The sequence below is a fragment of the Gadus morhua genome, chromosome 3 (assembly GCF_902167405.1).
Source record: "Gadus morhua chromosome 3, gadMor3.0, whole genome shotgun sequence".
NCBI classification, from domain to species: Eukaryota; Metazoa; Chordata; class Actinopteri; order Gadiformes; family Gadidae; genus Gadus; species Gadus morhua.
The window spans coordinates 12711202-12736551 of record NC_044050.1 but is presented as its reverse complement, the minus strand read 5'-3'; the positions used below and the strand labels follow the sequence as shown (position 1 = coordinate 12736551).

At 42.8% G+C, this 25350-nt stretch overlaps 4 protein-coding genes across 4 annotated transcripts; 2 read left to right on the top strand and 2 right to left on the bottom strand.

Moving 5' to 3' along the window:
- Positions 1-1414: 1414 nt before the first annotated feature.
- Positions 1415-6579, bottom strand: chic2 (cysteine-rich hydrophobic domain 2). Its single transcript, XM_030352891.1, has 6 exons — positions 6266-6579; positions 5756-5810; positions 5233-5388; positions 4351-4407; positions 4067-4126; positions 1415-3800 (listed from the first exon to the last, which is right to left on the bottom strand). The coding sequence occupies exons 1-6, from the start codon at positions 6394-6396 to the stop codon at positions 3750-3752; spliced, it is 510 nt and encodes a 169-aa protein (XP_030208751.1). The 5' UTR covers positions 6397-6579; the 3' UTR covers positions 1415-3749.
- Positions 6514-10552, top strand: rhbdd2 (rhomboid domain containing 2). Its single transcript, XM_030352866.1, has 2 exons — positions 6514-6641; positions 8590-10552. The coding sequence occupies exon 2, from the start codon at positions 8837-8839 to the stop codon at positions 9791-9793; it is 957 nt and encodes a 318-aa protein (XP_030208726.1). The 5' UTR covers positions 6514-6641; positions 8590-8836; the 3' UTR covers positions 9794-10552.
- Positions 10082-12637, bottom strand: LOC115541102 (OCIA domain-containing protein 1). The gene is made up of 8 exons (XM_030352882.1): positions 12400-12637; positions 12122-12206; positions 11959-12012; positions 11758-11805; positions 11538-11664; positions 11243-11421; positions 10773-10952; positions 10082-10251 (listed from the first exon to the last, which is right to left on the bottom strand). Exons 1-8 carry the CDS (start codon positions 12448-12450, stop codon positions 10214-10216), a joined length of 762 nt encoding a protein of 253 aa, XP_030208742.1. The 5' UTR covers positions 12451-12637; the 3' UTR covers positions 10082-10213.
- Positions 12638-14665: 2028 nt separating this feature from the next.
- Positions 14666-24066, top strand: slc34a2a (solute carrier family 34 member 2a). Its single transcript, XM_030352834.1, has 13 exons — positions 14666-15217; positions 15977-16043; positions 16216-16338; positions 16862-16990; positions 17464-17607; positions 19773-19884; positions 19982-20174; positions 20443-20538; positions 20714-20834; positions 21078-21245; positions 21440-21556; positions 22074-22198; positions 22896-24066. The coding sequence occupies exons 2-13, from the start codon at positions 15980-15982 to the stop codon at positions 23469-23471; spliced, it is 1968 nt and encodes a 655-aa protein (XP_030208694.1). The 5' UTR covers positions 14666-15217; positions 15977-15979; the 3' UTR covers positions 23472-24066.
- Positions 24067-25350: the final 1284 nt, after the last annotated feature.

Below are 25350 nucleotides of genomic sequence, written 5' to 3'. Positions count from 1 at the left end.
ACGGCAGACCTATCATTTCTTGATGTCATGGCAACGCCCACTCGCGACACTGGACTTGCGAGGCATCGACGCAGACTTTCCTTTCTTCTTTGCCACTGATTAGCTATTGATACCATAGATAGACTGTATAATATTGCAATACCCTGTGAATTGCATAGGGATCGATGTGAGCTCATGAATATTCATGAGCAAAGGCAAACTGCACCGGCACGGCAACTGCCGTGCCGGTGCCGTATCCAGTGGAAAAGCCTACGGTGACTTTAATGGTTTCTATTATTTTCGGTGACCGGTTCGCTGCCGTGCCGCTTCCGTGCCGATTCCGGTGGATATTGGCCTTCAGTGAAGGGTCTAGTGGGCCACTAAGGCCTCAGTGAAGGGTCTAGTGGGCCACTGAGGCCTCAGTGAAGGGTCTAGTGGGCCACTGAGGCCTCAGTGAAGGGTCTAGTCTTTGGCCTGGAAGATTTTGGGGTAGATCCCATACGAGCCCCCTTATGTTACGGCTGGCCAGTAACATTGATATTGATATTGCTTTGACAAATATAGCCATCTGAACAGGGTTTGACACAGAAGACCAGTGAGTTATTACATTTAACTAAACAAGCTTAACTTAGGAGAAGAAAAACTCCCATGGACAGGGGGATGCCGCCAAGGCGTGGTCCGCTAGAGATATTTACACCTAGCCGCCATTTGGCAAGTCAATCAGCAGGGATCACACACACACATTAATCCCACCAGTTAAATGGATTATTACTTAACTAATAATCCATTTAACTCAAACACAGGAACAGGCTCAAACACAGCACATGAGGCAACTTGAACACTGGGAGGGATATTGACAAAAACATAACCTTCAACTATGACAGTGCGCAGTGATTCAGGGGCTCACACACACAGCACTCCCATGTCAGTAACTGCATGATGATTATGTAAACCATCCCTTCCCCTTCATATACCTTGGTTTAGTGATGCGCACTCAATCACTGTTCTATATAAAATAAGGATGCAGGTATCAGTGGGACCCACAGCAGCACAGCAATCATCAAGGATCTTCCCAATCATCGTTTTAGTTGCCATGAGTCGGGATTTGAGCATATTGGTAAATGCTTGACCTTTGTAGGTCCCTGGATTGTTTGTCCTTTGATTTGTGTAAATGCTGGAAAAAAAGGTTTGACACATTGTGTTTTGTTTTTTTCACAATCACCAATAAAAAACATACATACATATGCATAAAGCAAGCATATTTTAGATTTTGAGAGTATTAAAAACTTGAAAAATATCCTTTACGGTGCATTTTGAACATAACTTTGTGATTAACTACAGATAATATTACGATTTTAATCGATTTAAAACCTAGAAACTATGAACAAATCTTGTGCATAAAGGATGTGATGGTGGAGAGGAGAAACTAGCATGGTCTTGTTTATGGGTAGTTTATTACTGTACATAAACTTTGTGTCATACATACATATATTACACGTCTCCCATGAACACACACAAAGTCTCGGTCAGAACACTATGGATTATATAAAACTGACTCACATAATGGACAGGGTTCAATCACTATCTCGGATGCACCGATACCTTTTGTGCACACACACCCACACGCACGCACACACAGACACACACGTAGCTTTACATCTTGATTCTTGGAGAACATCAGAACTAAATGTGAACGGAGAGTGATGATTAACAAGGCAACCCAGTGGCCATTCAGTCTGCTCGGACTTTGAAAAACACAAACCAGGGCAACAAAAAATAATAAAAGAAAAGCCTGGTTCACATTGGAATATATGTTTTTTAGTCATTTTTTGCTGTTAATGGCGTCAAAAAGGCAAGAACTTGTTTGTTACTGGGCATATTTCAACGTAAAAATATTTTTTTTACAGTGAGTTATTAAGTCTATAATTCAGGTAATGTATCTATGACACTTACAAAAAACGTATTTCTTTACTTTGAATGGGTTAGAAATCATCCTTTTTATGTATCCATCGATAAGGATAGACATTAAAAAACTACACGTGTAGTTAGATGAAACAAAAACGCCCTGAGTGCGACCCATACAATCACTACAGCCGAGTGACCCGAGGCCGATGACGAGAGGTCAAACCGGAGCGGGGAGCTGAAGGGCAGGTCATGACCACAGTATAACTTGTGCAGACGGCAGCAACGCCTGTGGATGGAATCTATGACGTTTACTCAGATTCTTGATTGTGCTGTGGCGTCCACGCGGGTGAAGACTCAACTAAACATTAACAGTAACTTAAAAAAAATAATAACTTTCTAAAATGTAATACATCCAACGACCCCCCGGTCCCATACATACACGCACGCACAGCAGGCGAGGGTGCCTGAGAAAAGGGAGGAGAGAATCACTGTGCAGGTTGTGTTGCCATGACCTCAAAGGAGACCGCCGATACAAAGTGCTTTGTACCAGTCGATGGAGGCCAAGTAAGCGATTACAAATGCAGAGACTCTTTCATGTGCACATTGAGATTAGGTATCACAAAATTAAACTCACGAGATCGTTAAGGACTAACCTACGTGTTGAGGACCGAAACCCTAGTAGGCAGAGACAAGTTCTACGGGTTTTATTGTCTTCTAACATTTCTCCTGTGCACACACGCACGCACGCGCACACACACCACACCCACACACAATATGCATCCTAACCCATATGCGATCCAAACCTCACCAGCCAGACGCACACCCCTGCCCTCAGGTGCGCGTCTGGGGAGGTTACTATAAAAGGTACAGAAAAACAACAATGTTCTGGTCCCGCATCCCGAAAGGATCCGTTGACCTCATCTTGTGTTGCCGCTGCTTCATAGCAACGGTTGTTAGGCAGCAAGTGATGACAGTATCACTCGGCGAGACAGGGCCAGCGTTGGAAAGAAAACCAAAACATTTCATTGTCTCGGAAGAATACCATCGGTCTTTCGCCCCCTTCAGGGGGAGTGCGGTCGATACGTTGTGATTGTCACTAGGGTTAGGCTGACTCTCGTCCTCCAACGCACAGGGGGAAGGGATGGGGGGCTCGGGCCAGTGGATTAGAGGAAGTAGGAGGCTAATGGGCTCAAGTTGGGGCTGTCGACCGTAAGCTATGCAGCTAGCTAGTGGAGTTCACTACCGTAAAATACATTTAAAAAGGGAGGCCATTGTCGCATTGTCCGACTTTGTTCCTTTTAGCTTGCGTCCGGCGTTGACTAGGAGGATCTGCAGATGGGGTGGGGTTAGCCCGGGAAATTCTGCTCTGTGATGATATCATGTGTTGTTATTGTTCTGTTAGATGAAGTTGAGTCGTTGGCATAATGAACAAAAACAGAGATTCTGGACAGACCCCCCTGCCCCATCATCATCAAATTCTGATTGTGTCTTGCAGGAGGGGAGGGGGAAATGACAAGGTTCCGGTTTCTGAGTTTCAAGCCGCCGGTCCATCAGTGCCTCCCTGCTCCCTGGACGGAGAACCGCACCGTGCAGTTGAACTGGGCCAGACACGGTTCCTCCAGAACAGTCAAAAATAACTTAGAACATAGGCTTGTCAGATTTGTAAACAACTTAAGAAGGTGTCCGTGAGGGTGGCTATAAAGAGTAGAAAGGGAGAGTAGGTGACACCCTGTAAACATAAAATGTGGGTGGCCTTTGGGGAAGGTTTTTTCATCAGGAAGCACAGGGTGCCACTGTGGTTCTGTGAAGGCGCTGGGCTGACGAGATGGGGGGGTGGGGTGGGGGGGGGGTGGGCTCAACAACAACTAGTCTGGTCTGAAGATCGGTATCTTGGGCAAGAACTCTATTAGGATGACCTGGGGATGCAAAGAGAAATAGCTGTCAGATATTGTGCGGAATGGCTGATACTAAGGCTTGTGGCCAGAGAAGAAATGTGTTCATTAAGCATGAATGGGCTCAACAACAAAAAAAGATGGACACACCACATATTATAGCACATCCATTTGGGTTTGTCATCGCATAGCAAACAAACGATTGAACAAACACACACACGAGGTGCCGTTGCATGCAGGACAGTGAAGCGCACTGGTCTTCATGATGACCAAACCAAAGAAATACTTACATACTCCATCATGTTGTTGCTTTCACACTTTCTTTTACTCAGCCTCCAATGCAAACATAGCTGAGAGACAGAGACAGAGAGAGAGAGAGCAGATGGAAAGATTAGAGATATGCTGCAAAGCTTTATCGTCCAGTTTTCTTCAGACACTTCAAGACTAGGATTTAATTTGTCTTTGAGTAAAATATGTTTTATGTCCTTTGATAAGACATCAGGCAGATTATATATGCTGTGGCATCATTCGGACGATTATGACCTGTAGTTGAACCACAGACACATTAACTTACTTTGTGGTAAAGTCTGCCGTTTTCCCACTCCAGTAGCTTCTCTATGGATCTCCGTGTCTAAGATAGGGGACACAATCACAGATAAAAAAAAAGAACGCACTTTGTAACAAGATTATTTTCTTCCATTTACTATGTTTAGTTGAACCTTGCTCATGTAATGAGATTAAGCTAAACCATCATATTTTTGTAGAGTCACAGGATATTTTGTCCATATAAATACGAGGCATGTCAAAGGACGGAATACGATCCCACTGGTGTACTGCTTATTTGCCAGATAACAGACTAACATAAACATTGGAAAAGACAATCAGAGACAGATCAAGAGCCATAAACGTACAGTGTATCTACCGATTTCCGCCAGTTTAATTAAAAAATCTATAAATACAGTTTTATTACAACTTAGGCGAGAATAATTTATCCCAATTTTATAGCATATGGGTAAATTACAGTCATCCACCTAGAAGGATATTACATGTTACCGTATTGTCTTTGCTATAATGCAGGGCTTAAAACTGTGGCCAAAATGGTCATAAATCCAAAATCACTGCAACGTCACAGCGCAATGACCGCCGCCATTTTGGGAGCATAGGAGCATTATGTTGGTAGCGTTGGTCTTTGTTTAGTAATTAATTGTGAAATTATGGAATGATTAGATGAAAAGTGTATGTGTGGGAGTGTGTAGGTGTAAGTGTCTAAGTGTTTAAGTGTGTGTGCATGTATGTCGAGTGCGTGCGTATATTTGCGTGTGTATATGTATGTATGTCAGTATGTATGCATGCATGAATGTGGTGAGCCTGGCGTGGTCATGTGTGCATGCGTAAGATTGTATATGTGTGTGTAAAAATGCGTGCGTGTATGAATGGACTTGTGTGTGTGTCTGACCCGCTTGCTGAGGCAGATAACCGGCCACAGACTGAAGCCCAGGGTGCAGCAGCAGCAAAGGCAGCCACAGAGCAGCCAGCGGACGTTCACAGGGAGGGTCTTCCTAAGGCAGCCATTCACACGGTTGATGCTGGCCTTGAACTCCTCGGGGGCCACCTGACAACACAGGCCACCATCCAGACCAAACGTGAACCCACACATACACATACCCACACTACAATTCTACCATTGTACGTGCAGAGATGATATTCACAATTCCTTTGGGTGGTATATATTTGCTGTTTGGTATCAGAATACTACAGATATATTTATTATATATTAATGTGCTTTAGGATAGATAGTTGCTTGAGCTGGACTCAATAATTTAGCTGTTTAAGAAAGCCACAAACAAGATGTCTGCTTTACATATTTTTGCCCAATATGTTTCAAACCTTATAATAAAAAACTGTATATACATAGATAAAATATAAAATATTGGTTAGAATTTGATTACGAGTAAATCTCAATGAAACCAAACGCTCACCTTTCCTGTAAGCGCCGATGGGAATTCTGACTCGAATTTGTTGCTAAGTCCAAATCTGTCAGGATAAGAAGTAGGATGACGTTAAAACTTGCCCGTGGCCGGCTTTTTGAACAGATGACAATGATGACAACACAGGGTATGCTAGGCTAAACATACTGCAGGAAACATAATAGGCTGGTGGCAACAGCAAGACACAAGCGAGGAACACAACTAGACCTTTTGCCGCCTTCACAATAAATCTCAACATATTGGACAATATAATGCCAGACAAGATAACGCGTTAGCTATATGTATAGCATACAAGGCTAGAGATGGCTAATGATAGCTACATTAAAGGTAATGGGGTAGTCCTCTAAGCAAGGAGAGCTAATGCTAACTTGTAGGCTTGATACAGTTAGCCAGAAGCTAACATCTTCTCTGTGCCAAAGTGAAACTTAAATATAAAATAAGTGACTTCGGACACATCCTTGGGACCACTGCCTTTCCCCGCAAGCCTCGCCGGTGACTCACACAGTGACGTGGCCGGATCCTCGCACCACCACCGGGTCCGGAGCGTACTTTAGGAGCTGCTCTTCTGCGGCCCTGTCCTCGTCCTCCTCTTCTTCCTCTTCCTCATAGATCTCATCAAAGTCCTCCATCATCGCAAGACTCGGCCTCGCGCTTCCCGGTACAACTGCCGGGAGAGACACGATGCCGACTAACAGAAGAAACCGTATCGAGAAACAATTACAAAAGACCAAAATATGAATCCCAGGGACGTCAGCTCACATCGTTTCGTAGGCTCCAAAACAAAACATCAACATCCGCCGCAGTACAACGCGACACCGGAAGGGGGCGAAACGTACTGGCGTCACAGATTTAAATGAAGAACACGGTCGAAGACGAAGTGTGAGCATAATTAGTCCACTATTATTTTCCATTATGATAAATGACGTTTTTGAAGAAATAGTGAGTGGTATGGGTTTTTCATTATTTGCAGATGATGGGGCAATATGGAAGAGGGGGAAAAATTTGAAATTCATTGTTAAAAAATTACAGGAGGCAATCAATAGAGTGGAGGAATGGTCTTATAAATGGGGTTTTAAGTTTTCGGTAGGGAAGACAAACATAATGTTTTTCACCAGGAAAAGAGTGGGAGATGAGATTAAAGTAAAACTTTATAAACAAGACCTAAAAAGAGTAAAACACTTTAAGTTATTAGGAATGTGGTTTGATGAAAGGTTAACATGGAATATACACATTCAGAAGGTTGTGGACAAATGTAAAAAGGTTATAAATATAATGAGGTGTCTAGTTGGAAAAGAGTGGGGGGCGGATAGAGTGGCACTAAAGGGTATATATGATGGTTTAATTAGAGCGTTTATAGATTATGGGAGTGTGGTATATGGGGCAGCAGCAGAGACACATATGAAGAAACTGGAAGGGATACAGAATCAGGCATTGCGTTTATGTACAGGCGGTTTTAAAACAACACCTATAGCTGCGCTGCAGGTAGAAATGGGGGTCATGCCTATTGATCTGAGAAGGCTGCAATTGTCACTGACATACTGGGTGCATTTACAAGGACATAGCAAGGAACATCCAGCGCAAGACACGTTAAAACCTAGTTGGGAAAAAGAGAAAAAGGAAGTTAGGAATTTTGGTTGGACAGCAGTGCAGAGGGCAAAAGAAATTGGAATTGAAAAGATACAGTTTAGTCCAACAGTACCAATACCAGCACTCGCACCCTGGATTCTTCCAGATGCTACAGTAGATCTGACAATTTTAGAAAGGAAAAATAAAGATAGAGAGTTTGTTTGTAATGCCATAAGTGTGCAGGAGTATATTGATGAGTTCTATGGGTATGTAAAGATATATACAGATGGATCAAAGAGTGCAGAAAGTAAAGTAGGAGTGGCATTTTGGGTCCCGGAGTTTCGGGTGCGGGTGGGTAAAAGGGTCAGTGATGAAGTATCGGGGTATACAGCAGAAATGATTGCAATTTTATTGGCAATACATTGGGTAGAGGAAACTAGACCAGTAAGTGTTTTAATATGTTCGGACTCAAGTTCAGTTTTAACCAGTCTACAGAGCAGTAAGTCGGATAGCAGGCCGGACATTTTAATAGAGATAAAACAGATTTTATATAGAATAGAGATGATGGGTATAACAGTGGTGTTTGTGTGGGTACCGGCACATATTGGAGTGAGAGGGAATGAGGTGGTAGATAAGGTGGCAAAAGAGGCAACAAAATGTGAGGAAATTGAATTACGTATAAATATCAGCAAGATGGAGGGTAAAAACATAATTAAAAGGAAAATGAAGGAGAAATGGCAGAAGAGGTGGGAGGAGGAGAGGAAGGGAAGGTGGTTTTATAAAATTCAGAGGAAAGTAGGAGAGGCCAGGGAAACAGGAAGGAGCAGAAGGGAAGAAACCGTAATATCAAGGCTGAGATTTGGACATACAGGGCTAAATGCATCGCTATTTATTGTTCAAAAACATGACACAGGGAGGTGTGATCATTGTGAGGAGCAGGAAACTGTAGATCATGTAATGAACAGCTGTAGGAAGTATGAAGTAGAGAGACGACAAATGCAGGATAAGTTGGCAGAAATTAAAGAAAGATATGAGTTGGTGAATATATTAAGGAAGAGGTCAGGAGATAGATGCTATAGGCACGTATTTGGATATCTAAAAGAAACACATTTGATAAAGAAAATATGAAATCCGGGTAACTCAGGGTTACAATAGTAAATAAAGACGCATAAATAAACCAGTAGGTGGCGGTAATGCACATGTTTGTTTGCCAACTGCCAATAAAACCAAAAAGAAGAAAAAAAGAAGAAGAAGACGAATTGTTTTCTTCCGCTTTCTGTTTGTAAATGGGTCGATCGTGTCCATCGTTTGCAGTTCAATCTATCAAGTATGTGTGAGAACACTACTTTGAAAGCTAAGCCACACAGAAATATAATTTAAATGAATATAGTCTGTTGCTTTTCAACTTCCGACTTCTGCCTGAAAGGGAAACTTCTGTGAAACATCCGTGGGAGCTTATTTACTGGATATTGTTTATCTTACGGTAACTCAATCATAAGTCAAAAAATGATTTTACAGACTCTCAAAGATGCAACGCCTGAAGTCACAAGCGGGATACTTGTGGTGGTCTTTTTATCGTGCCTCTTATTTACCTTCAAACAATATTTCATTTTAACTGAGGCCGTCTTTAGTGTGGGTGCCAATGTTTTTCTGAATGGAGAGGTGCACAGGATCTTCCTTTACCCTTTCTATCACAGGACATCTGTCCAGCTTCTTCTTAACATTGGAGTACTGATGCTGCTCTGTGGCAGTTTCGAAAAAGGCGTTGGAACTGTTCGATTCCTGTTTTTGTTCGTAACTCTATCGACGTGCACGGGGCTGTGCTATGCCCTGCTGGATCTCTTCCTACACGATACGACCCAGAACCCTGCTGAGGGCTTGGTGCCAATAGCTCTGGCCCTCGTTGCTGTGACCACCATGCACACTCGTATGGCCAAAGGTTTCTTCTGTGGTGTCAGCATACCTACAATGAGTCTCCCCTGGGTTTTTCTCATAGTCACATTCTTATTTATTCCCCACACTGTGCTCCCCTGCAACATCATTGCCATTCTGATCGGATGGGTGTACGGTAAGGGATGGCTTTCCGTACTGGACATGTCGGAGGCCAGAGCATCGGTCTTGGAGAAGTCGGCGCCTTTCAAGTTTCTAAAGAACATTCCTGGGGTCCGTCACGTACCCGTGTCCCCTGAGGAGCGGCGGAAGACGCTCCTTCCTGAATTCAACCCAACACCCGGGTCGTACCCGGTCCAAGCATACGCTCCGATGTCCAGTGCCGTTGCCATGGGTACCACCTCTCCCCAGATGTACTACGAAGGGTGGCCCAATGCTCCCGCTGCCGCTGTGAATGGGTCGTCTTCAACCTCTCAAGGACTCGGGTCTGAGTTCCCCGGGGGACACACTACAACTCAAAGCTACAACCATAGCCATGATCACAGTACATGCCATGGCCATGGCCATCAGTAGTCACTAGCTCTAGCAGTAGCACATTGGACCTGCGCAATTATGTTGACATGACATCCAAGTCAATGCTACGCATTGTTTCTAAGTAGTATTATTATTTTGTCTGGCTTGCTTCAGTAACATTAGACCATATTGAAGATTATTTTATATTGCAAATGTTTTTCCTTTTTTTTTTTTTTTATTGGAGTAGACATGTAAAACTTTACATACATTGCAAAACTTGCAGTCTTTCAATGCATGTAATCCATCTCTGCTCTACAAAGTTGTTTCCAAAATATTATTTAGGACAAATTGTTTACAAAATGTTTTCATTTATTAACTCACAAAGACATCAATCCAAGCTGTATTTCAGGTAACTTCTGACATGTCCTCTAATTTGTAAATTCGATACCAGTGCTTGACATGCATAAATTCCATACATTTTCAGTCTTCCCAGGAATCTCCATAGGCGTTCTTCTTGACTGGAAGAGAAGAAGAATTGGCTATCAAATACCAGTTATCAGTCAAAGCCAAACATATGATAGATTTGACCCAATGGTTACTTTTCGACAATCGTAATTTCTGAATAATCAAAAGTATAGTGTCAGTGTTTATACATTTTGAAAATAAATTGATCAAATTAGGAAGAAGCATTACAATTATTTAAATTTCTACCACTTAATTTTCTCCTCTGACCTTACAATCTAAGCTCATTCTGAAGCAAAAGGTCACAAATGGGACGAACAGACTTGGTGGGGGACTGAGGATTTTGTGGACAAGGCATTCATTTTGCTTGAGCTGGAAACATAATATATGTACTGAATATGTATGCTCAGTATTGGAATATGCCACTTAGTGTCCACTAAGTGGCATATATATATCAACTACTGAGAATACATATTCAGTAGCATGGAAAGCCCAGTGGAAAAATCCTAACCTAGCTTTCTATCTTTTTTTAATTTTTTTTCCTATTTGTCTATCCCTTCCGGGTGTCAAAGCTCACCTGCTCTCTGTGGTGCAGACCTCTCTGGTTCCCTGGCGGCTGGAGATTTGAGCTGTGCCTCAGCCTTCTGGGTCAGTGTGACCTCATAGTTCTCCCTGTTCTTGCTCCTCAGGTCTTCATAGAGGATGTTAGGCTTCCTCATGGGCTCCTCATCCCCCAGGTAAGACTGGACTGGCGCTTCTGGAGATGATTCATAGAGAAAAGGGGTTGGAAAGTTCTCATGCTTTGCTTTAGGGATCAATGCATAGTACAGATTGAGTGTATCAGGATATGGTTGAAAGCCTCTCATATGTGTATTCATTTGAGGTTAAAACGGCAGTCCGGGGTGACCATGTTGAGAGGTAGCAGAGAGTTGCTCTATTTCCTGACGTTAACATATTATTGATAGAACAAAATTTACAGACGTACAGCCATAGCGATAGTGCATCATGAAGTTGCAAAACCTGACTTCCATTGGTTTGTGTGGTTACCTGGACGGTTGTAGTCCTCTGCTCTCTCCATCTGCTCGGAGGACTCTGGGCTGTATCCATATCCCTGATCCCTGGTGCTGGAGGGCATCTGGCTTTGGCTATTGGAATCTGATTGCTGGAAATTGGTCGAAAATGACTGGGCATCAGGGTCACTCATCTCGGTCTGGGGGTTCTGGGAACTGCGAGGGAAAGAGCAGATGGGAGGATGTAATGACCCAGGAGTATCGGGCGGAAAAAGCAAAACTACACGGTCAGGCAAATAATGGGAGGCTAAAGAGGTTTTAGGGCTACTCACGTTAAAGGAAAGCCAGTCCTCTTCCTGAGCGCCTCTCCAAGTGGAGAGTTGTCCAGCATTTTAAATTTCTCCTGGCAAGTCTTCATGTAGGACATCTTGCCCGCTAGGTAGCCACAAAAGCCAGCAACTAGAGGGAGACGGAATCAATCCAAGTGACTACTCCATAGAATAACTCTGGGATGATATAATGTAAAGGGAAAGGCACCTGCAATTCACTTACAGGCTAGTTTGGGCAAAGATCCGAACCGTGGTGAACCGATAAGAGTTCCTTCAGAAGGGTTAAAAACAGTTGCTTGGTTATTTCTTTGTTGCTTGCTTTACTATTAATCTATACTTTTGCAATTATATGACAAATGGAGTATATTCATGTGAATTTTCCTATTTCATTGACATTCATTGAAAATAATTCATATTGTTTTACCTCTAGTAATTAAGACCTGAGTCAGAGCAATACTGACAGCCGAGAAGGGCACAGCTGTAAATGGGCAAAGGGAAAAAAATCATTGAACACCTGGTACATGTTTATAACATTCATTGAATAAGATGTATACGCGTCACCCTCTGCGGACATCAGATAAACTTACACCTGTACCAAAAACTTTCGTGGTTGCATTCTTTAAATACTCTTTTCTCATCTTCTGTGGGAACGTAGTCCATGCCCATTGGCCCCTACATGATACAAGCAGGACCAATTAGCAAAGCTTGCATTGGCTATCTGATAACATCAACACAGTAAGGCACAAGCACGTCAAAATTAAACGAAGGTTGAATAACATCAGCCAACCTCCTCAGTCTATTGCCAGAAAACATAAGCCAGAAGCTTGAAGGGTTTGCTCATTATGTTACGTTATAAGATGACTACCTGGGCCCCAGGTGGACGTTCCTCCGTAAAACCAGTGGAAGTTTGTGACATGTTGGATATCTCAATGTATGTCCAAATGAAAGACTATTAAAGCATAGAATTTCACACAAATCCCTTGAAGAATTGGTGCAATTTTAGTCCAACCAATGTCATTGTCGAAGCCCCATTGACTTGACCAGGAAGCAAATGAGTACTCTCAGTAGGACCGGTCATATAAGACGAGAGGCGCCAGGAAACGGCCCATGTCACACATCAAAACGATCAAAAAGAACAATAAATGTATTTATTATATTTTGATAATGAAAAGGTACAAAGATTTGTATCATATGTATCTTCCATTTTAGTGTTCGAAGTGCAAGTCAAACCTTTATTTTGAAATATGTCATATGTTCCGGAAGTAATTACTTCCAGCGAAAAGACGAATAGATTGAACAAGAATAAGTTTTCCAGGCACAGGTTTTTTCTGTCATATACCAAAGAAAGTGCGGAATCCAGGGATGTGGCTTTAAGTACTTTTTAATGGAAACTTTATCTAATTGTAATACTTTACCCAATCATTGTTATGCTAGCTCACCGTTTCACGATGGGACAATTACAAGTAGTGTTTTACGATCTTTTTTTTGGTTTGAAATCTTTTGGTCATTTTTCCCTAAATTGAATACCGGAGAAACTGAGTTACCAGCCTTAACGTGTAACCTGTACCTGTAACTTTGCATAGCAGCCCTAGCCCATTGACAAATGTTGTGCATTGTTGTAGTGACACAATATGTAAGGTAGATGGTGCTATTACACTATCGAAGTCTTACAATAATCTATTTCCTAGTTTATTATTGTCTTTACAAGGTACGACTATTATACTGTTTCAGGGTTAAGTATATATAATTAGTTCAACAAAATAATAATTTAAATAGTCCCTCAAGGTGTTGTTTTTTTTCAGTAAAAACTGCCAAAAGCAGGAACACTTACCATGATATCAGATGTCTAAAGTGGTTATATTTTGTCAGTATAGAAGTATACATTGTGTATTTAGCTTCCCCCAGACTATATTATAGCGTTTATTCAAGAAATACTTCAATGTTTTTAATATATTTGCCTTTAGTGTTTGAATAATGCTTGTGATTAGAAACATTTTTCTTGTTTGTATTCTCTGCACAATGTAGTCTTGTAATTAGGTTTATATTTTTAGGATTTTCCTTTTTGAATACAATGCAGTTACTTGTTTTGAAAAGTACTACATCAATAAATATCCTGTCGTGGTTATTAGTTTTGTCAGACACCTAACTTTTTATATGCTGGTAAAGTCAGCGTAAGAGTGCGAGAACAATAATAGATTAATTGAAAACATATTTTCTAATCAAACCATCAATATTCCATGCATGTAGATGTAAGTCAGTGTGTGAGGCTTGTTTGGGAGAAACAGAAATGGATTCCAATGGGTTGTTCTATAATTAGGCCTACTATTGGTCTTTAAATAGGAGAACCGGAGTTGGAGCTCCCCTTGTGATCACTCACAGATCACAGTACCCTGAAGCACGTACAGGGACATGTCTGGTCGACTGCTCGTCTGAAGTACCTTAAGAAGTATGTCTGCTGAGGTCTGCTGCTGAGTATGCAGACCCGATGAGAGTAGAGTGTGTGTGTGTGTGTGTGTGTGTGTGTGTGTGTGTGTGCCTGTTTCTGTGCGTGTTTCTGTGCGTGTGTGTGGAATGCAGAGAAAAGTCAATAAGAGCAAAAGCTCAATGAGAGAAAGAGAGCATAACATATTTGGGTTGATGAGGAGGACTGTTTTTTTTCCGGGGTATGGTCATCTCACATTGACGGATCAATCAAAAACTTTCCATGGAAACTTGCCGGATGCGGCTCAACCAGATGGACCCAGCCTTACAGAATAGTTTTGGAATAAAAACATACAGTGCTGTGTTGCATCATTCTATATGCTATTTCTCTGTGGACGTCATCAGTTTAAAAAGAATTGTCTGCAAGATCAGTTTGTACTGGAAACAAAACTAGGAGAAAAAACAAGTATAAACAATGTATACTATATCTTTACAATCACACACTCATATACTCAGAGACCAACTCAATGATGGCACAGTCCGATGGGTCCCACCAGCCAATCCTGTGCTTCCTTTCTCCCAGCGCCCCCACCCCATCGCTGGAGTTAATCTATCTGTATTGGTTCAGGGGCAGATCCTGACCAGAGGGGGGATTTCTGCCCTGCCACGCCTTTCCAAACTATAAAACAGAGATTTCCCATCAGGGGATTCAAGCATTGTTTGGGCCTTTCGGACCTGCTCACCAGCTGGATGCAGCAGAATATTAGTGTGTGTTTGTGTGTGCCACGGCCAAAAGGCTTTTTATGGTCTAGTTGTCATGAAAATGTGATGTGTATAGACCAGTGACTCATACAGAACAGGTGATTAGCGGGTAGGTAATGAGGTTGCGCAGGTTTATAACTCTGTCCAGGGGCGAAGGGGCAACAATCTGCTTGAAAGAGTAGGCCAAACAAGGGGCGTAAAGTGAATTTGCAGCAGTAGCCATCACCTGTGGCGAGGCAAGATCTCCAGGTAATCGCGACGACACACCTCGCTGTGGGGAGATTACGTCAGGTGAGATAGGACACACAGGACTTCCAACTCTCTCGCCACGTGTTCTACGACCCTCGGCGCTCCCGAAGGCTTCCACTGGAACACGTCACTGGTGGAACCCCCCCCTCTTAAGGTGTGGACCTGCACGGCTGCCTCCTGAGACTGGGCTCATTGGAGGAGGCAAGCTGTGTAGACCATCGCCCGAACACACAGACCCTACACCACCACAGGTAAGGAACCGGAGGATTGTGGACAAGTTGTCAACTTTAATTTTTCAAGCATCTTCTTCAGTCATAAAAAAAAAAACTTTAGATGGAGACCACAAAGTATTTTTTCATGACATATTTATACGGTCACAATAATATGGCCTTCATGTCTTTTTAAGATGGTTGAGACATTTCTTTGTCAAACTGTGGAAGTATATCGAGCATAATAGTATTTAGGAGTTTATTTAATTCATGTCCTTCAATTACAATAGAATTCCCTATTCACTAAGAAAAGGTCTGACGACAGCTTTATACTACCTTTACCTTGAGTTGAAGGGGGTTATTTATCTTTCTATAATGTATTATTTCATATATTTATACATCAATACATTATTACAAATATTTGATTTAAAAATACATTATTTGCATTGTGATGATGTATAATTGTATAATTCATTAAAATAAAAGTTTTTTTTATTGTTGATTAAATGATTGAGCCATACCTCATTGCTAATTTAAACGTGGATATTGATCTCAGTAAGCTATGCGGTCCACCAATCAATAGTGGTGTGTGTGTGTTTGTGGTTGTGGGTGGGTGTGTGTATTTGTGTGTGTGTGTGTCTGCGTGTGTGTTTTTGCCAATTTGTGTTCTTACTTTCTGTAGCTTAATAATTATAAAATACTCTATCTATGAAATTCACCAAGCTTTTAATAACAATCCAAAGATGCATATCAGGTCACTGTATTTAAGTTAAGCATTCAACCATTCCCTTGCTTTGTCAGAAAATGGGCCCTAGACTGGAGCCCATACAGGACAGGAATGGGAGACAGATGGAAAATGGATCCAATGGTATACTATTTTGTTTATATTCTATAAATATGTGCTTGCTTACATGTTCTTTATGTTGTTAAGTTGTGATACAAATACCCACACTCTTTGCCACTTTGCCTCTTACGTTTTAGCTATTTGTACAAAGGAAAAAGAGTAATCTAAAAGTATTTTCTTTGCATTGTTCTCACAGAGCTGAAACAGAGAGGTGTTTCCATGGCAGCAGCCCACTCCACGGTGGCTCTGATAGAGGAAGAGGCGTCAGAGGACCCTTGGGACCTACCAGAACTGAAGGACAGTGGGACGCCCTGGTCAGGTGAACAGAAGCACCTCTCTGCCTGCTGATTCATGCTACAGGACAGCTGCTGCTAACTACACTACTGGTTAAGCTCAATAATGTATTGCATAATAACTACATAGAAACAGCATTGTTTTGTCCAGTGTTCAGTGAAACAGTAGTTTATTTAATTGAAGGATAATATAAAAAGAAGTGTTTTGTTTCTGATTGAAGACATGATAGAAAAACTCAATTAGGCAGTTGTAAAAACATCTGGCACCAATCCAGACAGTAGTGAGACATTGCACAATGGATATGATATCTCTGTTTAATGAATAACCATTGACCATACAACGAAAAAGTATCCTAATGTGCAACAAAGTTAAACTATGAGGCGTTTTAAATTCTTTGGCTACCATGGCATTTGTGTATGTTTGACACAAAATCCATAACGTAACCTTGATTATTTCTCTCTCTCTCTCTCTCTCTCTCTCTCTCTCTCTCTCTCTCTCTCTCTCTCTCTCTCTCTCTCTCTCTCTCTCTCTCTCTCTCTCTCTCCCAGCCCTTAGTACTGGGGGGAAGGTGCTGAGGGTGCTGGTGTCAGTGGGGAAGCTGCTCCTGCTGCTGTGCTTCCTGTACATGTTCATCTGCTCCCTGGATATCCTCAGCTCTGCATTCCAGCTGGTTGGAGGTGAGTGTAGCCACATTCAGTTTGACTTGACTCTGATCCAACCATTGGTTGACAATGTCACAACCTGTGACTTAACATCACACCCACACACACACACACACACACACACACACACACACACACACACACAACCCAACACATACAAACACACACACACACACACACACACACACACACATACACACACACACACACACACACACACACACACACACACACACACACACACACACACACACACACACACACACACACACACACACACACACACAAATGCACACACATGCACACCATACTCCCCTTCATGTCTGTTACACGTGGGCACACGGAAGGAAACACAAATGACTCATCACTGCTTCCAATGAACCTTCTATAAGTCGTTCATGTTTAACGCAAAAAACGCTCCAAAAAAGAAGATAATCCCATATTCGTTGTGCTATGTCTGATGTGTCCCCGTCTGCGTCCGTCCCCAGGCAAGGCAGCAGGGGACATCTTCCAGGACAACTCGGTGCTGGCAAACCCACTGGCCGGCCTGGTGATCGGAGTGCTGGTCACCCTGCTGGTGCAGAGCTCCTCCACCTCCTCCTCCATCGTGGTCAGCATGGTCTCCTCCGGGTGTGAGTGGCAGCTCGCACACGCACACCTCACACAGCCCTACACGGCCTCTCCTGTCCGTTAGGGCTACGTCTCCGTGGGACTCTTCCAGAGCGTCTCGCACATAGAGCCTCTTGAATGAACCCGAGAAACCATTCTTATACAGTCAGGTCCATATATATTGGGACATCGACACAATTCTAATCTTTTTGGCTCTATACACCACCACAATGGATTTGAATGGAAATGAAACGAACGGATGTGCTTTAACTACAGACTTTCAGCTTGAATTTGAGGGTATTTACATCCAAATCAGGTGAACGGTGTAGGGATTACAACAGTTTGTATACGTGCCTCCTACTTTTTAAGGGACCAAAAGTAATGGGAAAATTAGCTGCTCAGCTGTTCCATGGCCAGGTGTGTGTTATTCATTCATTATCCCATTTACAAGGAGCAGATAAAAGGTTTAGAGTTCATTTCAAGTGTGCTATTTGCATTTGGAATCTGTTGCTGCCAACTCTCAATATGAGATCCAAAGAGCTGTCACTATCAGTGAAGCAAGCCATCATTAGGATGAAAAATCAAAACAAACTCATCAGAGAGATAGCAAAAATATTAGGTGTGGCCAAATCAACTGTTTGGAACAATCTTAAAATGAAAGAACGCACGGGTGTGCTCATAAACACCAAAAGACCCGGAAGACCACGGAAAAACCACTGTGGTGGATGACCGAAGAATTATTTCCCTGGTGAAGAAAACACCCTTCACAACAGTTGGCCAGATCAAGAACACTCTCCAGGAGATAGGTGTATGTGTGTCAAAGTCAACAATCAAGAGAAGACTTCACCAGAGAGAATTCAGAGGGTTCACCACAAGACGTAAACCATTGGTGAGCCTCAAAAACAGGAAGGCCAGATTAAAGTTTGCCAAACAACATCTAAAAAAGTCTTCACAGTTCTGGAACTACATCCTATGGACTGATGAGACAAAGATGAACTTGTACCACAGTAATGGGAAGAGAAGAATATTGAGAAGGAAAGGAACAGCTCGTGATCCAAAGCATGCAATTACAATTATCAATTAGGGCGATAAAAGCGTCATTTAGCAGACGCTTTTATCCAAAGAGACTTACATCAGACATCGACACACTGACGGCAGAGTCAACCATGCAAGGCGACAGCCAGCTCGTCAGGAGCAGTTTGGGTTGCTGGGGATCGAATTAGTAACCTTTCGGTTACAAGACAACTGTTCTACCTCCTGAGCTAAGCCGAACCCCAACAGAGGCATACCACCTCATCAGTGAAACATGGTGGTGGTAGTGTCATGGCGTGGGCATGTATGGCTGCCAATGGAACTGGCTCCCTTGTATTTATTGATGATGTGACTGCTGACAAAAGCAGCAGGATGAATTCTGAAGTGTTTCGGGCAATATTATCTGCTCATATTCAGCCAAGTGCTTCAGAACTCATTGGATGGCACTTCACAGTGCAGATGGACAAGGACCTGTAGCATACTGTGAAAGCAAGCAAAGAGTTTTTTAAGGCAAAGAAATGGAATGTTATGCAATGGCCAAGTCAATCACCTGACCTGAATCCGATTGAGCATGCATTTCACTTGCTGAAGACAAAACGGAAGTTGCAGCGGAGGCCTGGCAGAGCATCACCAGGGTTGAAACCCAGCGTCTGGTGATGTCCATGCGTTCCAGACTTCAGGCTGTAATTGACTGAAGGATTTGAAACCAAGTATTAAAAAGTGAAAGTTTGATTTTGTTAATTTGTCGCATTACTTTTGGTCCCTTAAAAAGTGGGAGGCACATATACAAACTGTAATTCCTACACCGTTCACCTGATTTGGATGTTAATACCCTCAAATTAAAGCTGAAAGTTTGCAGTTAAAGCACATCTTGTTCGTTTCATTTCAAATTCATTGTGGTGGTGTATAGAACCAAAAAGATTTGAATTGTGTCAATGTCCCAATATTTATGGACCTGACTGTATATACACCCATATTTTTTTTTTCCTTTTTTCCGTTAGACCACCGAGCAATTATTTCACCCGAGTCTGCTTTCTAGAAGTACAGATCCTTTAGGCCACGGTTGACCTTGTCTGCGACAGTGATAAGAGGGTTGTGTAGTGAGGATGATGATGAGGCTCATGGTGATGAAGGTCCTCTGTGCGTCCCACGGCAGTGTTGACGGTCCAGCTGGCGGTGCCCATCATCATGGGTACCAACATCGGAACCTCCGTCACCAACACCTTGGTTGCCATGACGCAGGCCGGCGACCGCAGCACATTTCGCAGGTACCAACATTTCTCTTTTTTGTATCCACGACGCAACATCAGTGCTGTTGACCCTTGACCTCATCCAGGGTATCTGATTGATGTTCTGCACCTGTAGGGCGTTTGCTGGGGCCACGGTGCATGACTTCTTCAACTGGCTGTCTGTGCTGGTGCTGCTGCCCCTCGAAGTTGCCACGGGTTACCTGTACATCATCACCAAACTCATCATAGACTCCTTCAACATCCAGAGTGGAGAAGCCCCAGCCCTGCTGAACGTCATCACGGACCCCCTCACAGAGGCCATCATACAGGTACGTGGACCGCTGTGGGCACCTTGGTCAACCTGGGGACTATCTTGGTTCTAATCAGAAACTGAAAGCGGACTCTGCATTCCTCTGTGAGGTGTATAAGACCTATTCCTACTTTTGTTCCATCCGCATCTTGATTACTATGACAAGATTTTGTCTCTTTTCATCTCAACTGCTTTCTCTCTCTCTCTCTCTCTCTCTCTCTCTCTCTCTCTCTCTCTCTCTCTCTCTCTCTCTCTCTCTCTGCTGTGTACATATGTCTCTCTCTCAGTTGGACCAGTCTGTCATTAGTGGCATAGCCACTGGAGATCCGGAAGCAAGAAACAGGAGTCTCATCAAGACCTGGTGCAAAACGTTCACAAACACAGTAAGACAATAATAGCATTTCTTTATATTGAGTATTTGTAATAATAATACAAGGAAAAATAATATTGATATGAATATCTATATGAATATATTCATATCTATATGCATATTAATGTCAGTTGATAGTGACCCAAGTATATCAAGCACTTTGTAATGTGTGTGTGTGTTTATTTCAGACGTTAATGAACGTGACAGTTCCTGGTCCGGAGAACTGCACCTCTCCGTCTCTATGCTGGGAAGACGGCAACCTTACCTACACTCTGAAGAACGTCTCTGAGACATACAACATTGAGAAATGTACTGGCAATACACTTTGATCTGTTCAAGTACATTTTGGTTGTTAATACAGTACTGTGAATAGGCTGAAACGCAAGTGGGCAAATTAGAACTTTTTGACAGAAGATTCGTCGTAGATCAAACACAGGTGTTGCTCATAACAATGATGTCGGGCCTGCTCACTTTTATGCACCAGCACACAGGTAGTGGACCAGTGGGGGTGAGTGCAACTCACCCGGTCTCCCTCTCACTGTGTGTTCCAAGGTAAGCACTTGTTTGTGGGCGTGGCCCTGTCCGACCTGGCCGTGGGGCTGATCCTGCTGGCGCTGTCCCTGCTGGTGCTCTGCTCCTGCCTCATCCTCATCGTCAAGCTGCTCAACTCCATGCTCAGGGGTCAGGTCGCCATGGTGATCAAGAAGATCCTGAACACAGGCATGTCCTCCATGTTACCTGCTCATACCGGCAATTGATGTTTATTTGATTGTTTCTTTGAGATGTGGTATTAACATCTTTGTGTGTGTGTGTGTGTGTGTGTGTGTGTGTGTGTGTGTGTGTGTGTGTGTGTGTGTGTGTGTGTGTGTGTGTGTGTGTGTGTGGTGTGTATTTGCATGTGTCTGTGAGTGTAGATTTTCCATTTCCCTTTGGCTGGGTGACTGGGTACATTGCTATCTTGGTGGGAGCGGGAATGACCTTCATTGTGCAGAGCAGCTCTGTCTTCACCTCCGCCATCACCCCACTTGTTGGTGAGATCCACTCACCACTTTATTCATCTGTCCATCATCTGTCCATTCACATGAATGCATCCATTTATTTATCCATCTAGGAATAAATGCATTAAAAATCACTTTGTCTGCCCTTTGACCATCTGGATCCATCTGCACTTTATATACAAAATAATGTCTATCATAAAAACCAATGGTTAGCATCATTGGTGTCAGTAAATATAAGTAGATATCTCTGCACATAATAGGCCAACAAAGATGTTTTCCACAGTCTACCAATCACTCTCTATCACGATATAGTGTTCCAGTGTTCTGCAAATCTAACATTTCTAATTATTGTTAACCGTTTCTTTGCGATGTTCAATTGAGCTGTTAAGTTTGACTGTTGACAGTTTGAGTGTGGCGTCTTATCGAGGGACAGACACGATGATTGCTTCATCTAAGCGTTGGGCTACATCTCACGTGAAATGAGACTAACTGGACCAAGGCAAAAGGATACTGTTTTTGAGTATGAATGTGTATTGCGTTGTGTCTGTAGGGATTGGAGTCATCAGCATAGAGAGAGCCTATCCACTGTCTCTGGGCGCTAACATTGGCACCACCACCACCGCCATACTGGCAGCCATGGCCAGCCCTGGAGAGACACTGGGCAACGCCTTACAGGTCTGCTCCTCTATCCATTCATCTGTCTTCTTTCTATGAAAAAAAATTGACATTTTACAGCAATTCTTAATTTGTTACATTGGCTCCCAGTATGTCATATGAGAATTGATTTTATAATCATGCTAGCATATAAATGGTTTTACGGCCAAAGAATGTAACTGAGCTTCCACTACGTAAGCCTTCTAGACCAGATCTTCTGAGACCAATCTGTTAATTATCCCCAGAGTAAACACGAAACATTGGAAAGCAGGATTAGTTACAATGCAATGAATAGCTGGAATAAAATCCCTGAGGTTTTAAGACTTTTAAAACACGACTGAAGACTTTTATGTTTGCTTTAGCTTTCTGCTTAATCTTAAATACATTGCAATTTCTAAAATGCTTTTTTTTTAATTTAGCCTTTGTTGTCTTTTACTCATTAATCTTAAATACATTGCAATTTCTAAAATGCTTTTTTTTTAATTTAGCCTTTGTTGTCTTTTACTCATCTACTTTTATTTTATTATTGTATGACGATGTTTCTATGTGAAGTACTGTGAGTCTTACTCGTGTAATAAAAGTGTAATATGGATAAAGATGCCTTGCTTTAGCTTTCCTATGGGAACCTGACCTCGCTTGACAAAGAGGGGCTTACCCCCAACGAGACTAACAGTCAGGCCATCCATCCATCTAAGTATTACCTTGGTTCTTTGCACAGATCGCCCTGGTCCACTTCCTGTTCAACATCTCCGGCATCATCCTCTGGTACCCGATCCCGTTCACCCGCATCCCCATCCGCCTGGCCAAAGGCCTGGGGAACATCACCGCCTCCTACCGCTGGTTCGCCGGTGTCTACATCCTCGCCTGCTTCTTCGTCCTGCCCCTTGGCATCTTCGCCCTCTCCATGGCCGGGTGGGAGGCGTTGGTGGGGGTGGGCGTCCCGCTGGTTGTCTTGCTGGTGGTCGCCGCGGTGATCAACGTGCTGCAGCGGCGGCGTCCCGGCTGGCTGCCCGCGCTGCTGCGCTCCTGGGACTTCCTGCCTCTCTGGGCGCACTCTTTGGAGCCCTGGGACAGGGTGGTTACCGTCCTCGCCGCCAAGTGCTGCTGCTGTTGCAAGTGCTGCCAGGTCGCCCCCGACGACCCTGAAGAGCTGGGGGATGAGTGTTGCACGGAGCCGGAGGGGAAAACGCAGGAGGCAGGGACGTATGATAACCCCTCGATGAGCGAGGAGGAGGAGGAGGCGGAGCGCGTGAGGAAAATGGAGCTGAAGATTCTGAACTCAAGTCGTCTCTGATTGGGCCTGGTTGAATCTGGGCCTGGTTTAATCGGGTCTGGTATTATCGGGTCTGGTTTAATCGGGTCTGGTCTGTGCTTTTTTGAGCATCTGTGGACATAACTTCAGAGCCAACATCAAACCTGTATTGAACTTCATTGAACTCTAACAACTCTGTGTGAAACCTCAATATAGAACTTCAAATGTACACTGTATATTTGATTGAAGTAATTCAATCTGAGGTGCCCTTGTAAGCTGTCTTCAAATTATGTTTTTTGATTTGAGTAATAAAATAGCAGAAATGTTCAAACTGTAATGGAACAGTTGCCACAAAATGTTTCTGGAGTAGTCTGAAGCTTCATGTGTCACATGGTTTTCAGTGGTTTGTACTTAATGTTCATTACAGTGTAACTAATACATCCTCCGAAACATCATTTTAAGATGTAACTTTGCAAAAATCTTAATCTATTATGAAGACAGTAATTATATTCAAGAAATAGATGGCTTAAAATTAATGTTGATTATGTATTTGATTGTAAATATTTAAAGAGTTTAAAGTTTTCTGACATTCATTCATTGAAGAGAGTTTTTGTACATAATAAAATCATTGAAGCTATTTGTTGGTGTTTTAGCTTGGTGTTTTAGTCAGAGACCTAAATCAATCTTTCCCCTCCCTCATCCTTTCTCTCTCTCTCTCTATCCCACTCTCTGTCCGTCTGTCTATCTAACTCTCATTACTGAATTAGTCTCTTTCTTTCAATTTCTCTCAAACCTAGTGTAATGCGTTCCCCATTGAGATGGAAACTACATTCGGCCTACTTCTAGTCAACATTGAAGTGTCTGTGACAACCAATCACGTGTCCAGGTAGATTCCATTGCTGTTCCATCGTACTGACGGATGTAGTCATATGACGTTGAATGATGCCATGTGAACATGAGACTGGTTATCAATAAGCCAATACATTCAATGATAAACGGCTCACTAAACACACCCATGTCAGCCACGAGACCACGTCCCCAGAAGGGTTTATGAGGGCATATGCATATTGCATATTAGCTGAATATTAGCTAAATAAACATAAAAATACCCAAAAATTCAGGGGATGTCAGTTTTAAAAGTTAAAGACATCAAATTGAAATCTGTACAACAGTCGCTATTGCTGTACAAAACACACCCAAGGCTATAAAGAAGTACATTTGTATCAAAAAAGTCTTTATCTTTACTGCCAGCCGGGACTATCTCTCTCACCTTCACGTGGCATTAGTTGCCTGTTTGCTTAAAAAAAGGGGAAAAAGCTAGCAGTATCTGGCTATTTATGGCTGTGTTTCTTCTCTATCTCCCTGCGATAACCTGGAGCTGGTACGAGTTATCCAGGGAGCAGCCGAGGTGTGGTTGAACCTTTGATGATCGAATGGCCTCGGCGACAGAGTGCTCTCTGCCGCGGGGGTCTTCCAGTGCAACGCCACAAAGACATGAACCAGCTCAGGCCTATAGAGGGCGGGGGACGTTTTATCTTTATCTTCGGTTAACCTCGATAACTAATGTCTAATCTTTTGTGGGTCGTTTAGGAAATGGCACCAGGAACAAGCGTTCACGATATTGGAATTAAGTAACTGAATGCTAATGTGTGTAAGGCCCCAATAACAAATAACTGATAGGTTTCAACTTTTTCTTCCCACTGCCGCTTAGTTTTCTACCAAATCCGTTAATGTTGAATGTTGTCTTGAAACTTTTACCGACGGAAGAGTTAAGCAAACAAGTTTAAGCTAGTGCAATTATTTATTCAGTGTAAATGATGGATGCAAATCCTCTGTTTCCCCAGAGGGTCTGTGGCTGAAAGACAGCATGACCTGGTGGGCTGTATTATCATTGAGTTTCATCGTTGTTCGTGCTCTTACT

Bases quoted from the DNA above. Each gene is read 5' to 3' on its own strand.
- rhbdd2 (XM_030352866.1), top strand. From the start codon at position 8,837: ATGATTTTACAGACTCTCAAAGATGCAACGCCTGAAGTCACAAGCGGG.
- chic2 (XM_030352891.1), bottom strand. From the start codon at position 6,396: ATGATGGAGGACTTTGATGAGATCTATGAGGAAGAGGAAGAAGAGGAG. The intron at 5,811-6,265 runs GTGAGTCACCGG...TTATCCTGACAG, and splicing joins GGATCCGGCCACGTCACTGT to ATTTGGACTTAGCAACAAAT. The intron at 5,389-5,755 runs GTGAGCGTTTGG...CTGTGTTGTCAG, and splicing joins CATCGGCGCTTACAGGAAAG to GTGGCCCCCGAGGAGTTCAA.
- LOC115541102 (XM_030352882.1), bottom strand. From the start codon at position 12,450: ATGTCACAAACTTCCACTGGTTTTACGGAGGAACGTCCACCTGGGGCC. The intron at 12,207-12,399 runs GTAGTCATCTTA...TGTATCATGTAG, and splicing joins AACGTCCACCTGGGGCCCAG to GGGCCAATGGGCATGGACTA. The intron at 11,665-11,757 runs GTAAGTGAATTG...GTCTCCCTCTAG, and splicing joins ATCTTTGCCCAAACTAGCCT to TTGCTGGCTTTTGTGGCTAC.
- slc34a2a (XM_030352834.1), top strand. From the start codon at position 15,980: ATGGGCCCTAGACTGGAGCCCATACAGGACAGGAATGGGAGACAGATG. The intron at 19,885-19,981 runs GTACCAACATTT...CTGCACCTGTAG, and splicing joins GACCGCAGCACATTTCGCAG to GGCGTTTGCTGGGGCCACGG. The intron at 21,246-21,439 runs GCATGTCCTCCA...CTGTGAGTGTAG, and splicing joins CAAGAAGATCCTGAACACAG to ATTTTCCATTTCCCTTTGGC.